Raw genomic sequence first — 16,414 nt, forward strand, 5'->3', positions numbered from 1 at the left:
CTTCACTGTCAGACACTATTGAGTGACTGACTGGCTTTTTTTCTTCTTTGGTAATAACATACATGAAAAGAGTTGTAAAGGGTACATGAGCATTTGTCTACATCAATAACCCACTTCTTGTGATGGCCAAGATCAAACCGACTGAATCTTTGTGCAGCATAAAACGTATGACCATTCGGTACAATTGTCTGAAAATCAAGTCTATTACTTTTGGGCTCTATAGCCCTAAAGTCGATTCGACAACTAATAGTCATTATTTTCCCACTTGAAGACATTTTCAAGCCCCACCTTTTTTAGGGAAGTTCTAAATTAGTATTATCTTTCAAATGCAGTTGGAATTTAACTTTTTCATTTTTTTGGCCTGCAAATGGGACATAGTACCTTTAACACTTTCGCGGCAATCATTCTACATTTTGTGATTTGGTTCAATAACTTTTGATTCAGACCCCTAGAAAATATATCACATGGGGGGTGTTTCACAAAGATCCTAAGTAGAACTTAACACTAAGTTTGACTTAAAAATTATGGACAGCCATTGGAGCCTTAAAATGAAATATACTCAAAAGCAGAAATTCAAGTATTTTAGACATTTTATAAATTCCACAACAAGAATATGAAATCTCCTTAATGATAGAAAATATGAATGATTTGAATAAACATTTTATGCCTTTCAAAAATATTTTTACCAAATATTTTCAAAGATGCTAATGGCTTTCCATAATTTTTAAGTCCAACTTAGAGTTAAGTTCTACTTAGGATCTTTGTGAAACACCCCCCTGGTAAAGGAGACAGGAAATAAAGGTTCTGCACACACAGCGTCTATCTTTGTTGAATGAACATATTGCATTTGATGCTCGGAATTTTGTTAATGAAAATAAGCATTAAAATCCTTATATTGGCACCATGTTAAGAGGTTCAAAATTCATTATCAAAAATTGCCATTTTCAACTTTTCAAATAATTTCCTTCTCATGCATTTGTTTTTAAGTGAAGAACAACATGTGATCAATTTAGCTCTTAAAGCAGGACTGCACTACTTGCGCCCTCTATATAGCAAACAATGCCTAAGTGTTACCCGTTGGTCCTCCTTGTTCCCCCTTTTCTTTAATATGTTAATTTAGAGCTGAATTGATGAAATAACCATCTGTCAATTACTACGCAGGGAGGTCTAATCCCTCCTGGCCAAACTAGTGCAGATAGGCTTTAAAATGAACCCTGTTTTGAAAGGGTTAAACATCGAACTCATAATGTCCATCATTATATAACATAGTTTCGCTGGTACCAAGATATTGATTCTTTATTCAACTCCTCTGCAATCAAGGTTCAGTTAGAGCGTGCGGTGAAGGAGAACCCCGCCAAGCTAGAGATGGAAGTAGGAGAGGGTGGGTCAAACTTCAGCGTGGGGCAACGTCAGCTGATCTGTCTGGCCAGAGCCATTCTCAAGAAGAACCGTATTCTCATACTGGATGAAGCCACTGCCAATGTAGACCCAAGGTCAGTTTTCAAGTTTACCACAGCAGTGTTTGTTTGTTGCTGTTTTTTTTTTGGGGGGGGGGGGGGGGGGGGGGGGGGGGGAGAGGGATTTATATCGTCACAGCTAGTATTCTGAATATAAAGGGATTGTGTAACTTTGTCTCAGATTCTGAAACAAAATCCTGGATTTAGCCCATGTTGCAATCATAATTATAAACCTTTAGATCAGTCAGGAACCCCATGACTTTTACAAGCCTGTCGCCTGTCTGATTATCAAGATATTTATGATTGGAAATCGAAATCAAATTTTGCGTTTTCCTGACCGTTTTCATAACACTACAGTCTTTTGGGGAAAACGGGTATGGTAAAACCGGTCACTCAAAGAATTTTACTTTTTTGAAGCACTTCTTGATCATTTTAAAACGCATTTTTTTAGGGCTTCAATATTACACCATATCACAGGCACTGATAACACGTAGGGCCGTGCATCTCAGATTTACCAAGTTGTCAAACGATGCCTTTAAGTTTACCACAGCATTTTATTTGTTGGTAGGGGGGGGGGGGGGGGGTTACCTCATCACAGCTAGTATTCTGAATATCACTTCAGCATTAAATGTTAATGTATTTCTTCCTTTATTTCATCTTTATCATTGTAAACTAGAACCGATGCTTTGATTCAAGAGACCATTAGGACAAAGTTCAAGAACTGCACCGTCCTAACCATCGCTCATCGTCTCCATACCATCATGGATTCAGATAAAATCATGGTAAGTCTTCACCCTAATACCTTTGCCTTGAGCACCAAAGAAATTAAATAATGGGCTGTTAATTCTTTGAGTGATTAATAGGCTTATATCTGGAATTGGGAAATACAATAGGCGGTGTCACACACAGGCCAAAAATCCGGATTTTTGTTATCCTCTTAATTGCTGTCTGTCATCAGTTATCTCTTCAAAAATCCTCTAACGAAGCTAGAAAATTCTGCCTTGAAAGGATTTTTCAAGGGATTTTTCAAGGGATTTTTTTGTGTGACACTGCCTGTTGTGAAATTTATTCATTCGAAATACATTGAATGCTGATTGTAGTGATGAAAGAATTGGCTGAGACTAAGAAGAATATGACATTCCAAATCATCATCAATGTTTGTAAATTGAGTTGGAGAGAAGGGAGAAAGATGGAGGGGTGGATCAAAATAAGTTTAACAGAGGGCTTGAGAGATAGAGAGAATACAAAAGAGGGAGACAGAAGTAAAGAGAGATGGGGGGAGAAACAAAGAGAGAGGGAGAGAGAGAGAAATAAAGATTAATAACGTAATGTACAAAATGTGTAATGGAGGGACCTGTCTGGAAGATGGCAGTGAAAAAAGTCTACATATTTAAAGCATTTTGTTTTCCAGGCCTATGTAATGTGCTTTTGTCAGTTTCAGCGAAATGAACTTTGATTTAACAGATTGATAACTCAAAAGCTCAAAATTCTTGTGAAGAAATACTGAACTTTTGAATACATGAGGAGAGAGTATGTTGGCAAACATTTGTGTTCAGTTTTGTTTAAAATTAAAGGTAAAGACCAGTTCTGGTCATGCGAATGCATTGTGAAAGAAATGTTGTGGAATCGATCAGAAAAGGTTGATCATCTAGCTTATAAGTATTGGTGTGTACTGCAAGGTTCCGGCATCATAAAAATGATAACAAATTTGGCACAGTCTTGGTAAAGTTACAAGCACTGTACATGGAAAGATGTATATGGGACTACACGATATCTATCCAGTCCGGATAGATATGATAATTTAATACCAAATATATCAATTAGTATGTGGTTTCCCGGCAAAATTTGTATCACCACATATTAGTCAAAACATATTCTATCACATGATTGGTAATAAGAGTTTCCATTTCATTTTTTGAGAGGGGGGCGTTTCCAAAACTGGTCTTTACCTTTAATGATGATTTTTCTTTTTTCTTCTTCGAGCACAGGTCCTTGATGCTGGTGAACTGGTAGAGTTTGATCAACCGTATGTGCTACTTCAGAATCCCAACAGTACTTTCAGTAAGCTTGTAGATCAGACAGGGAAGGCGGAAGCTGCAAAGCTAGCCAGGATCGCTCTGGAGCACTACAACGCAATGTAAGACCACAATAATGATAATAAACCTTTCTGATACAGCGCATATCACAGAAAAAAGGAAAAAAAGATAATAGCAGACATGAGGGAAGAGAAGAGAAAGAATAACTGCTTTTACCACACAGCTGTTACACTTGATACCCAATTCAGTTGAGCTTTTGAGGGCATGATTTCTTAGTGATGGGTGCGGGTTGGGTGGGGTGGGGTGAGGGGGGCAGTATGTTTCAGTAATTTTGTGGATTAGACAGGGAAGACCAAAGCTGCAAAGCTAGCCAGGATTGCTCTTGAGGACTACAACACAGTGTAAACCTATACACATGTTGCCTTTAAATTCTGATCAGAATGGTCCATTTGAGAGCACGCTTTCATCAGGTTTCCAGCTATCCTGGAAATCTGGGAAAACAGTGAATAAATCTCTTTTTCCAGTCATGGAAAAGTCAGGGAATTCAAGAAATATCACCTAAATGAGGAAAATATACAGGAATTTCATTGGCTCAAAGAAATAAATCGGTCTTAAAAAAGGTGATCGTGTCCAAACAGCGTATCCAATGGTAGCTACGGTGGCTTATTACAAGTCATTGAGCACATTCAAACTAGAAATAACAAGAGAAAAAAAAGGAGGAGAGGGGGGAAAAGGAAGCATGAAACCTGGTAATATGGTCCTCTTCCACACCCTTCCTGGCAGGAATTAATTCCTTGAAATGCTAGAGCACCGTAATGGCAGCACAGCTCAAGCCAAGTAATAATCTCCAAGTTTGGAAGTGCTTAGTGATTAATAAGGGCTATATAAAAACTTATTATTATTATTATTATTATTCCTTGAATTAGTCAGCTTAAATATTGGTATTTCATCCAGCAAGTAAGTCCACTGTCCCCTCATTTTCTGGACCCAATTTTGGTGTCATGTGAATCGTGTAATCCTTGATTGTTGCCTGGTATAATGTGTATGTTTTGAGATGTAATTCTAGTTTTTGTTTTACTATTTTCCTCTTCACAGTGTAGCTGAGAACACCTCAAAAGTTGAACCCAAGGTAAGATATATTGTCTGGTGATATGCTTCTTATCTTTTTCATAATTTGCACTTCAAGTGCAAACAGGACAATTTTGGTTGAAAGAAGCAGCTTCAGTACAAGAGTTGTAAATAGGCTAATAGGCTATTTAGGCTTGTACATGTATACTGAAAATGTGAAAAAAAGTACAGTGTGGCAAACCACAGCTTTGTTCAATGAGTTAACCAAAGCAAAGAAAGAGTTAAATTTAAAACCAGACAAATTATTGGGAGATGTTGTCAAAGCAAATGTCTGGAAGGACCAGGCAAATCTTCAGAGATGCCAACCAGTACGTTTAAATCGTATTTAGTACGATAATAATTTTTAAAACCCATAAAAACAGCGGAATCACATAGAAACATGTACAAGTAAACCACTGCAACCCCAACAACAACTTTGCTTTATAATTTTCTCATTAAATTTTATTAAAAGAGCAAACATTTTTCTATAATTTTACTGGCCCGGGGCCGACGGGCCAGTAGTAGGTGTCGAGTTTTCGTGAAAGTCTGATTTTTTAGGATACTCAGTCTGGTTTTTTTGTGTCGAGAGGTTGGAATATCTGAATCTTAAGTACTAGTGAGGCCCCGCAAAAAAGATCATTAACGTCATATACCAGTATATCATGTGGGAAATTTGTATTGGTTTCAGAAAGGATATTTTATTTTATAGGATCTGATAACTATCCAGACATATTATCAAAAGCTTCCAGAATGCTGAAAACATATATTGATAATAACTTTACTATCATTATCGTAATTAATTATTATTGTTTTGATGTTTTGGGTTTTTCTTTTTTTGGTTGTTGTTATTGTCATTTTCTTGATTGTTGTTATTGTCATTTTCTTGTTATTAATAGTAGAATTAGTAGTTGCTGTTGTAGAGGTAGATATATAATTGTTACATAATGACTTGCTGTTTAATATAGCAGACGCAAAGACAGCAAGCTGTAAATAGTTGAGCTTCCTAAATATTTTCTTGTTTTTGTTTGTTTTCAGGATGCTGTATGTGACTATCTGGTTATCGTGCTGAAGAAATCAGAGGAGGGTTTTGGTTTCTCACTGAAAGGAGAGTACGGCCCTGTCCAAACACCTATCACCGTGTCGGAGGTCATGGAAGGAGCACCTGCTGGGCAAGATGGAGGACTTAAGGTAAGAGAGAGGGTGTGGGGAGGGGGAGAGAGGGAGGTGGGAGGGTTCTCAATAAAAGTGGAATATGGTCAAGACACTTATCACTGTGTCAGAGTTCATGGAAGGGGCACCTGCTGGACAAGATGGAGGACTCAAGGTGAGAGAGAGGATGGGAGGGGGAAGGGCTCTCAATAAAAGTGGAGTATGGTCAAGACACTTTTCACTGTGTCAGAGTTCATGGAAGGGGCACCTGCTGGACAAGATGGAGGACTCAAGGTGAGAGAGAGGATGGGAGGGGGAAGGAGAAAGAGGGAGGGGGAAGGGCTCTCAATAAAAGTGGAGTATGGTCAAGACACTTATTACAGTGTCAGAGTTCATGGAATGGGCACATGCTGGGCAAGATGGAGGACTCGAGGTGAGAGAGAGAGGATGGGAGGGGGAAGGAGAAGGAGGGAGGGGGAAGGGCTCTCAATAAAAGTGGAGTATGGTCAAGACACTTATCACTGTGTCAGAGTTCATGGAAGGGGCACCTGCTGGGCAAGATGGAGGACTTAAGGTAAGAGAGAGGGTGGGAGGGAAGGGGGAGAGAGGGAGGTGGTAGGGCTCTCAATAAAAGTGGAATATGGTCAAGACACTTATCACCGTGTCAGAGTTCATGGAAGGGGCACCTGCTGGGCAAGATGGAGGACTCAAGGTGAGAGAGAGGATGGGAGGGGGAAGGAGAAGGAGGGAGGGGGAAGGGCTCTCAATAAAAGTGGAGTATGGTCATGACACTTATCACTGTGTCAGAGTTCATGGAAGGGGCACCTGTTAGGCAAGATGGAGGACTCAAGGTGAGAGAGAGAGAGAGTGGGAGGGGGGGGGGAGAGAGGGAGGGGGGGAGGGTTCTCAATAAAAGTGGAATATGGTCAAGACACTTATCACTGTGTCAGTGTTCATGGAAGGGGCACCTGCTGGGCAAGATGGAGGACTCAAGGTGAGAGAGAGGATGGGAGAGGGAGTTAGGGAGAGAGGGGGAGGGGGGAGGGAGGGGGAAGGGTTCTCAATGAAAGTGGAGTATTGTCCAAACACCTATCACCGTGTCAGAGGTCATGGAAGGGGCACCTGCTGGGCAAGATGGAGGACTCAAGGTAAGAGAGAGGGTGGGAAGGGGAGGGAGGGAGGGGGAAGGGTTCTCAATGAAAGTGTTCTCAATGAAAGTGGATTATGGTCCAGGCACCTTTCACTGTGTCAGGGGTCATGGAAGGGGCACCTGCTGGGCAAGATGGAGGACTCAAGGTGAGAGAGAGGATGGGAGGGGGGAGGAGAAGGAGGGAGGGGGAAGGGCTCTCAATAAAAATGGAGTATGGTCAAGACACTTATTACAGTGTCAGAGTTCATAAAATGGGCACCTGCTGGGCAAGATGGAGGACTCAAGGTGAGAGAGAGGATGGGAGGGGGAAGGAGAAGGAGGGAGGGGGAACGGCTCTCAATAAAAGTGGAGTATGGTCAAGACACTTATTACAGTGTCAGAGTTCATAGAATGGGCACCTGCTGGGCAAGATGGAGGACTCAAGGTGAGAGAGAGGGTGGGAAGGGAAAGGAGGGAGGATGGGTGGGGGGATGAGATGGAGGGAGGGAGTGAGGGAGGATGAGACGGAGAGAGAGAGGGAGGGTGAGACACAGAGAGGGAGAGAGGGAGGGAGGGTGAGACGGAGAAAGGGAGGGAGGGAGAAAAGAGAAGAAGGGAGATAGAGGGGGTTCTCATTGTAAGTGGAGTATGGTCCAGACACCTACCACTATCGGAGTTCATGGAAGGTGCACCTGCTTCACAAGATGGAGGACTAAAGGTGAGAGACAGAGAGAGGGAAGGGAGAGAAGAAGAAGAATATATTCACGTTGAATGCCGTGGGAAAGCAATACCCCCAAAATAAGCTGTCATCACGAGTCCAATGATGACTCTGGCCTCGGAAAATAATCTTCCACTCCTTCCTTCTTGATACGTTCCAGATTGGTGACGAGGTGCTGTCTCTGAACGGGACGAGCAGACGAGACTTGACACCAGAAAACATCACGGATGCCTTCGGAGCAGACACCGCCCAAATGGTGCTCATTGTTAGAAGGATGCCCTCGCAGCCTCCAGTCTCTCCCAATGCTATAACGTTGAGCGACGATGATGGTGACTCCAAAAGGCCCTCCAATGGTGCACCTGGGGTGAGTTTCTCTTTTTGCCTTCCTCTCTCTTTACTTGTTTATCCTCATTCACACTAAACAGCCCCTTTTCACAAAGATCCTAAGTTGAACTTATCTCTAAGTTGGACTTAAAAATTATGGAGAGCCATTTGTAGCCTTATAATGAAATACATTCAAATGCAAAAATTCAAGTATTTTAGACTTTTCATAAATTCCACATCAAGAACATGAAATCTCCTCTGATAATAGAAAATATGAATGATTTGAATCAACATTTTATGCCTTCCAAAATAACTTTTACAAAATATTTCCATAGATGCTAACAGCTTCAAGTCCAACTTAGAGATAAAATCTTTGTGAAACACCCCCCAGGGCTCCCCTCCTTCCGCCCATAAACTTCATGAATTTTTTATACATCACAATGGAGACCTTGACTTTCAAGGATCACCCCTGTTTCAGATCACTTGTGATGGCTGTTCGTATGCTAATTGCCACAGTGAGAATTATCCTTCAGGCCTGAAAATTACCTGATTTAAATCTGATTTAAATTATTTTGGATTTTTTTTTAATTTTTTTTTTTTTTCCTGATTTTTTTGGATTTTTTTTAATAAATATTTTTTCTTCCCGATTTTTCCATATTTTTCCCTAGGGGGAGGTGGTTGAGGAAACATTTTTTTTTTTTTTTTAGTACTCACTATCACCCTTGATCCTTGTCTTTGCAATGTATTTGATTCTACCTCATGAGCAGCCTTTCCTTCCCTTCAAAGGAAAAACTGTGGGCCAGATTACATGTTAATACCTTGCCATTTGATCCAAGGCTTTGACGAATAAAGATATAACTACTTACTGAATATTTGACCGTATTATGAACCCATGTTTCACCTCATTGTGCAAAGAACATGAAAACAAACCATAACTCTCCATATCTGTACCTCTCTTTGTATTTATGTCTAATTCATAATAATAATAATAATAATGATAAAGATAGATTTATTGAGCACATAATAAACCAAAGTTTCTGGGCCCCGTCTTACAAAGAGTTGGGATTGATCCAAATCAATCGCAAGTTTGCTGTCTCCTATCTCTTATGTACATAGTTGTGATTGATATCAACTTTTTGTAAGACGGGGCCCTGCTGTTTCAACTTGTAGATTGCCTTTCATGTCGGTTTGCTGGGTACAGACATGTTTTTTTAGGGCTTCAATATTACACCATATCACAGACACTGATAACACATAGGGCCATGCATCTCAGATTTGTAAAACTTGAAACATTGTTAAACGATGCCTTTAAGGTAGGTTTGACTATACCTGTTTTATCGTTATATATGTTGAGTGTTTTGTTTCTCGTGATCTTTCCATTTTCCTAGACTTCATATGACATGAGATCAGACTTCTTTCATGATGATGAAGATTATAATGATTATGATGATGATGATGATCCAGGTAAAAGATTCTTCAAAAAATCTGCTGACAAGTCCACCGCTACATTCTCCTTGAAAAAAAATGCATGCCACTTTCATGATGATGATGATGATTCACAGTATTTGTGTTGAGCCACAAGTCTGTTTAACACATTTAAAGGAATAAAGCATGGCACAGAATAGCATTCTGACACATTTATCAAGCGTGACAATAATGTCACCGTTCGTTAAAACTCGACAAAAATATGAGACTGTTGTCTGCTCTAAGGTGGAAGGGCATTAACAGATTATTAATATTATATAATAAGTTAATCCCTTCTGGCTCCCAAGCAAGATGATTAATTTGTCTGCTGTCCGCAAGAAGGCTGTTTAATTCTGCCATTGCAAATACACCCGGGGGGGGGGGGGGGGGGGAGGGTACTCACATATTAAGACATACAGGGGTGTGCCGCTCTAATGGGTCACTTTTTCACATAAAATCCCTAAACATGGGTCCCATTTTTAACAAATATATCCCCAAACATGGCTCTGGTTTTTTCAAAATTTCTATTAAAAAATGGAAATTTACCCGAAAACTGTGAAAAATGGGCTTTACTTCAAGAAAAGTCGTTAAAAATGGGTAGGGATTTTAAGGCTTGAGCAGCACATCCTCGTCCAAACCATATCCGAGTATCCCGGCCCCGGAGACAATACAATAGGCCTTCATGCAAACAGCTGACGATTTATCCTTCTACTCCTAACTTGGTTTTTGGTAGACCGTTTGGTATCTTACCAAGTGTTTTGAACATCACATTCAGTGTTTTCATTTACTAATTTTGCATATTAAATATGAACTTTAAAGTTTGAAAAACTAAAAAAAATATAATAATAGTATGGATGTGTCAGTGATATTATGCTTGTTGCTATCGCTAAAAGAATGCTGAAAAGAACAAAAAATTTATGGCATGGAGGTAGCAGATTGGACTTGTCGGTCGATTCTTGACAGGCACTTGCATGTTTGCTGGCAAAGCACTTCATTATGCAGACACTACGCGATATGTGTACTATGGATCCAAGGCTCTCACACTGAAACATGTATTAATCCATTGACTCCTGGATTCTCTCATTCCCATAGTCTTATTACAGGGACCGCCCAGTGTCAGTAGGCAAGGGGTTAAGAGCATGATGCCTAAAGAGTACCGAAGCTGTGACGTCATAAAAATCTATTTTTAGAATTTCTCAATTTTTTTCTTCATTTTCAACTTCCAAAAGAGCATCAAAAATAATGTCCGAATGTCGAAAACCAATTGAATAAGTTAAGTATTGGCTGCGATATGACCATCTGAATAAACAGATGTCCTATAGGAACTCAGTGTTATATTCCTCTGGCTCGTAATGTTATGAACCAGAGCAATATAACACTGAGTTCCTATAGGACATTTTTTTTATTCAATTGGTCATATCTCAGCCAATACTTCATATTCAATTGGTTTTCGACATTTGGACACTATTTTTGATGCTCTTTCGGAAAATGGAGAAAAAATTGAGAAATTCCTGAAATACATTTTTGATGATGTCGCACTTCACCACTCTATTATACTATATCCATGATATCATCTGCTGAGAGCCAGAAGGGCATTAGTAAACTCTGTGTTAAAGAATATGAACTAATGCCCTTCAGGCTCCAACCGGTCGATATCATATGTTGAAATGTTTCATTGTTCCATTTTGCTGTCACACGAGCTTGCTTTGACCATCCTTTCATTTCGCTTCCAGATTTAAAAGTTTTAAACATACAATATTATTCCAAATGATGTTGAGCTTGGATTCGTATTGGTAACTTTGTTATTTTACATGTAAGTCATTATTTCAGGGTTAGCTAATGCCCATCAAGCTCCAAATGGATGATGTCATACGTTGAAATGTTTCATTTTTTATTTTGCTGTCACACGAACTTGCTTTGATCATCCTTTTATTTTGCTTCCAGATTTAAACATACAATACAATACTTTTGTTTAATGCTGTTGATCTTGGCTTCGTATTTGTAACTTTGTTATTTTACATGTAAGTCTTTCTTTCAGGGTATCATATAGTTAAAAACAGACCTGTATTATTAAAAACATGTTGATTGATATCCTGCTGATGAATTTGTTGACTAGAATTTATTGAAAAATAAAAGTCAAGTCAGTTTCATAAATATTCAAGTTTCAACAAAACACCCATGTTTCAAGTTTTGCCTTCATTGAGGGTGCAACTAGATTGAGGTTTGCCAGATTGGCAGCTGCAGTTTGTATATAACTTGTCCTTTGAATGCCATTTTTATTTGCTTTTACTTGCCTTACGAAACACATGCAATTTTTATTATTTCATTCATTATTAAGATTTTAGGTTGCTCTTGATTGCTTACATTACACCCAGCCTATTTTGTTATTATACATGTACATGTGGTATTTTCTGATTACATTTGCATAAAATATTAAGTGTATAGATATGTTTTTTAAATTGTATTTTTTAATTGAGTGAAGCTATGGTCACAAATCAGAGCAGCGACCGACCGATCAGTAGCCTGCTCGGTCGCTGCTGGAATTAGGCATCGCCCAGCGATTAGGTCGGTGCCCGGGCGGCGACCGCCCAGGCACCGAGCGTATTTTGGGCGGCGAGTGAAAAGTGAGCAGGCGCCGCCCAAATTTTAACTCCGCGCTAAAACTTCAGCGCCGACTGAGCGATGCCCTAAAAACGAGCAGTGCCTAGGCAGCCGCCGCTCGGTGCCCGGGCAGCCCCCGAGCAGAATTGGTTAAAAACTCGCCGCTCGGCCGCCGAGCAGGCTACTTTTGGGTATGTGACCATAGCATAAATGTAATTTCTGCTTATCTGAAAAAATAATAGTTGTCACACTGCTGTTATGATTTAATGCAATTTCACAAGTTTTGTTTTTATTTATGTTTGATTTCATTAGTTTTGTTTACAAATCTGACTCTCGTATTATCAACAGGTTGAAAGTTAACGTTAAATTTCAGTCCATGACACCAGATCCGCTCTAGATTTAGCACGCAACAAAATAAAGAAAAGGAATACTTGAGTGATATTATAGCATTCAAGCACCTTGTAACAGATTTGGTCGCCATTTAGACTTTTTATTATTTTCACTTGAAAATGTTGAATACAGTTAACAGTGCCTCATTCTATGCATGTACACTATTAATGTCAACTTTGCTTTCATCATTTGAGTTTATGAGTTATTTTGTTTTGCTTTGATTTGATTTTTGTTTTGCTTTGATTTTTTTGTTCATATATGATGTGCAATCTTACCTGTTACGAACACCATCGCTTCAGCACTCGAGAGTCAACTAATTTTGGCAATTTATTCCGTCAGATCTTGCTGACTTGCTGTTGTATATTATTAATTTATCATTCATCTGCCTTTTTCATGTAATATGTATTTTACCTAAAGAAGCAGCAGCAGCAGTCCTCCCATGGATGAGATATGATTTTGGAATACTCTTATTTTAAATGTAGCATCATAATCATATTGATTAAGATTTTGCTATATTTTATTGAAAAGTAGAGCTGGTATGTATCATTCATTTTAGAACATGGTATTGTTAAAGGAATAAAAAAAATTAAAAAAACTGTTTACTGTTTGCTTTTTTACAACCTCTTTTTTTCTCAGATTTCCATTATTTGTTTTACCGGTATCTCACATCTATTTCATTTTTATCTTTATTTCTCTCTATTTTCTCTCTTCTGTTCTTTTTCTCTTTCTCTCTCGATTCTCACTTTTCTCTCCCCATCCATCTCTCTCTCTCTCTCTCTCTCCCTCTCCCTCCCTCTCTCCATCTCTCTCTCTCTCTCTCTCTCTTTCTTTTTATTTAAGACACTTTATGCTAGTATGCTTGGAAATGCTTATTTATTCTCAATACATGCATTATGCAATTTATTAAAAAGAATATTGTGTATGTTTCTGTAATATAATTTACGTTACTTCATGTGTTGTACGAGGACAGATCTTAAGCTCACACTGTACATATTACTTTGCAATTTTAAAAACTATATATCAGAATGCTAGCCAGCCCAGCTACAGAACACTGTTAAATGCCTTTGATTTGGAAACCCATTAGCTTGAGAAGAACGTGCTTGAATTATATAAATTACAAGGCTTCAAAAATTGCAAATAGCTAGATATATTTTTTCATTCATTTTCTTGATATTTGTCAAAACATTTGTATATATGTTATGAATATTGATTTGTAAAGGTTTCGTTCCATCAAATTTATACCAGACAATGCCTGTACCTCCTGTAAATGTACATGAAATACCTATAGCAATTATCAACTGTGCAATATATTTAATTGATGACAAGTGATATTGATAATGAGCTTCTTTTCATATAAATATCTGTATGCCTTATAAAAGACATTTATATTTTCAATGTACGATGAAAGAAACATAAGTTTCCTTTATAAAAAGAAAAATGTACTTTATGTAAAGTTTAGGAAGCTTTAAAATACATGATTAACAATCTTGCTTAAAGGTAATGCAAAGTTTTGGGAAAATTTCAAAAATTGGATGGATAGTAATTCTTTAAAATGTTGATATATTTGGATGCCCCTTTGGATGTATTACAAGCACTAGAAAATTTAGCCCCTAGAATACTTCTGCTTTTGTGAAATTGAATAATCAGAATTTACCGGTGCTCCTGGTAAATTTTAAATATTTCAAATAGCGCCTAAGGCCATTCCATGGGAGCTGCGACCATAAAAATCTCAGAATATGCAGTTCTGATATATAATTTCTAAACGGGAATACCAAATCGGTCGATTGTATTAAAAAAAAGATTGTTTCAAAGCTAAAGTAACATCAGTCTCAAGAGGGAGCTATACAACATGAAGAGTTTATTATTTACAATTTTATCACTTTAGACTCGATTCCAACCGCCACAACGATCATAGAATAATGTAAGATTGCATATGCTTCCAACATGTTCATTTGAACCAAATTCATGACCCTATACTGAAACTGTGTATTACCTTTCATTTGATTTTAATTTATTGATGACTTGTAAAACAAGATATGATGTTTAGTCTCCTTTTCCTTTCAACTGTTATTGTGATAACAGCACGGAGCCTACTGGGTACTGCTGTGTCCACAGCCATCCGTCTGTCGTCATCTCCAAACAACACTACCGCCAGTAGAGGGCCGAGAGATTTCTTGAAACGGGCGTTGCATCGTCCTTCTAAACGCCACCGTTCGGCTGGTGGCCTTTCGAAGGAGGAAACTGATTCGTTACTATCCGGGTGATGATTGCTGGACTCCTCCTTTTTAAGGAAAAACAGAGTTTTCAATATTAATGTTACAAAAGCAAGATTAAAATAAAGTTTACGGTATGATAGTATTTGTATGTTTGTATTTTTGTAGATGGGGATATATATCATTCAATAATTGTATTGTAAGTGTACATGTAATTGTTTGATGTTGTTTGTATCACAGCAATACTGGAATAGTATAATTTGTAGATTTATACACAATCCTGTAATAAGGTACATGTGGTCACAATAGTATCACAAGTCTCAAACAATACCAGCTGATATATCAAAAACTATCATGGTATTTGTTTGGTTTTTTTTTTTTTTTTTTTTTTTTTTTTTTTAAAGCTGCGGAGAGCAGATCTACTAAAAAGTGTCATATGTAAAAATACAATTATGTGCTACTTAGAAAGAAAGTCGGTGAGATGATGTTTCAAGGATATTTGATGCTATTGTAAGCATGTGCACCTATTTTACAGGAAGGTTTCTAAATTTCCTAATTCTCAGGTAACTTACCAATGAACTATGCCTATGACTGTTTATTCGTAAATGTATTGTGTGCCTGGCAGTAGGTGGCAGTAGGATCCACAAAGCTTGGTCGGTTTCCAATTCTAAATTCTTAATAAAAGAAGAGAGAGAAGCTCCAACAGATTGGGCCTATCGTGGTTAATGATAGAGATGGATACACCAAAGGAAGTTAGTTTTGAAGATTAGTAAAAAAAAAAAAAAAATTAAAAGAAAGGTCCAAACTTTTTATCTGTAAAGGCTTTGGTTTAACTAAACGTTGGACAGCCACGGTCGACTTTTGGTACACCTACAATTATGTATGCATCATGTTCTGTGGCCATCCAGGGTTCTGCCTCATGGCTAGTAAAAAGTTAAAGGGAATATTTCTGGGAAGGGTACATCTAGCCTAGGGCCATGCATCCATTCACAAACTTTTGTTAGGCACACAGTGATCTGGATACTACAGTTTAGAAGGTAATGTTGTAGTTCATTGATGTATAAGTCACACCACTTTCATAATGCTAATACCTAAGTCACACCAAAGGACTGATACCAATCCGACGATAGACTGAACACAATAACACACAACCTCGTCAGGCCAAGTTTGTGTAGGTTTGGTTTGGTGGTGTGACTGAGAATGAGCCACCACTATTGTTAAGCTGATAATCATTCCTTTCATATTTGATGCGGTTATTGGAAATTTTGGCTATGGCCTTTGTCTGGGCCTTTGCATAAAGTGTTCATGTGCTTCCAAGAGCTCTCTCCTAATGTTCAAGTTTGTCTCGTTTCTTATGACAGCAATTGACATCTCAGAGTCAGCCAGACTCCTCGAATAACAACCAAGAGATCTTCACGATATCAGATGAAGGAATAGGACTTACAGCAAGCCTGAAAGTAGGAGATACAGACACCGATGGCATTGAATTACGCCCCCTAGGACAGTAAGACGACAGATCTGCCTGCAGGACAGACTGCATGACTACCTTAAGGACAGATGACAGAGCTACCACTATGCGAAGCATGCAAAACCCTCCATTTGCAACTCTCCCCAAAAAGTGGAGAAGGTGCACATGTTGCTCAGTGACAAAGGTAACAAGCACTTGGAGGTATTTTTTTGTTTACACATAAATGAATGGCAACTGCATTCACTGAGGGCTGTTTAATAAGATACAGAAATGCGAATCGTAGTACATTTTACATCATCACAGATAAAACGCCACGGTTTTGCTACATCATATCTGAACGATCCTTTATATAAAGTGT

General features: G+C 38.5%; 1 protein-coding gene across 1 annotated transcript in view; it reads left to right on the forward strand.

The window, feature by feature from the left end:
- The window catches only part of LOC591276 (multidrug resistance-associated protein 4), a 64,184-nt gene extending 48,135 nt beyond the window's left edge, over positions 1-16,049 (forward strand). The window contains exons 26-34 of the mRNA XM_030998242.1: positions 1,321-1,493; positions 2,134-2,239; positions 3,446-3,594; positions 4,589-4,622; positions 5,636-5,788; positions 7,757-7,960; positions 9,309-9,384; positions 14,458-14,635; positions 15,950-16,049. Of these exons, the coding sequence (XP_030854102.1) occupies positions 1,321-1,493; positions 2,134-2,239; positions 3,446-3,594; positions 4,589-4,622; positions 5,636-5,788; positions 7,757-7,960; positions 9,309-9,384; positions 14,458-14,635; positions 15,950-15,956 (1,080 nt within the window). The 3' untranslated portion in view covers positions 15,957-16,049. The remainder of the gene's footprint in view (positions 1-1,320; positions 1,494-2,133; positions 2,240-3,445; positions 3,595-4,588; positions 4,623-5,635; positions 5,789-7,756; positions 7,961-9,308; positions 9,385-14,457; positions 14,636-15,949) is intronic.
- Positions 16,050-16,414: the final 365 nt, after the last annotated feature.

Source organism: Strongylocentrotus purpuratus, unplaced genomic scaffold (genome assembly GCF_000002235.5).
Source record: "Strongylocentrotus purpuratus isolate Spur 01 unplaced genomic scaffold, Spur_5.0 spur5_scaffold_4, whole genome shotgun sequence".
Lineage (NCBI taxonomy): Eukaryota > Metazoa > Echinodermata > Echinoidea > Camarodonta > Strongylocentrotidae > Strongylocentrotus > Strongylocentrotus purpuratus.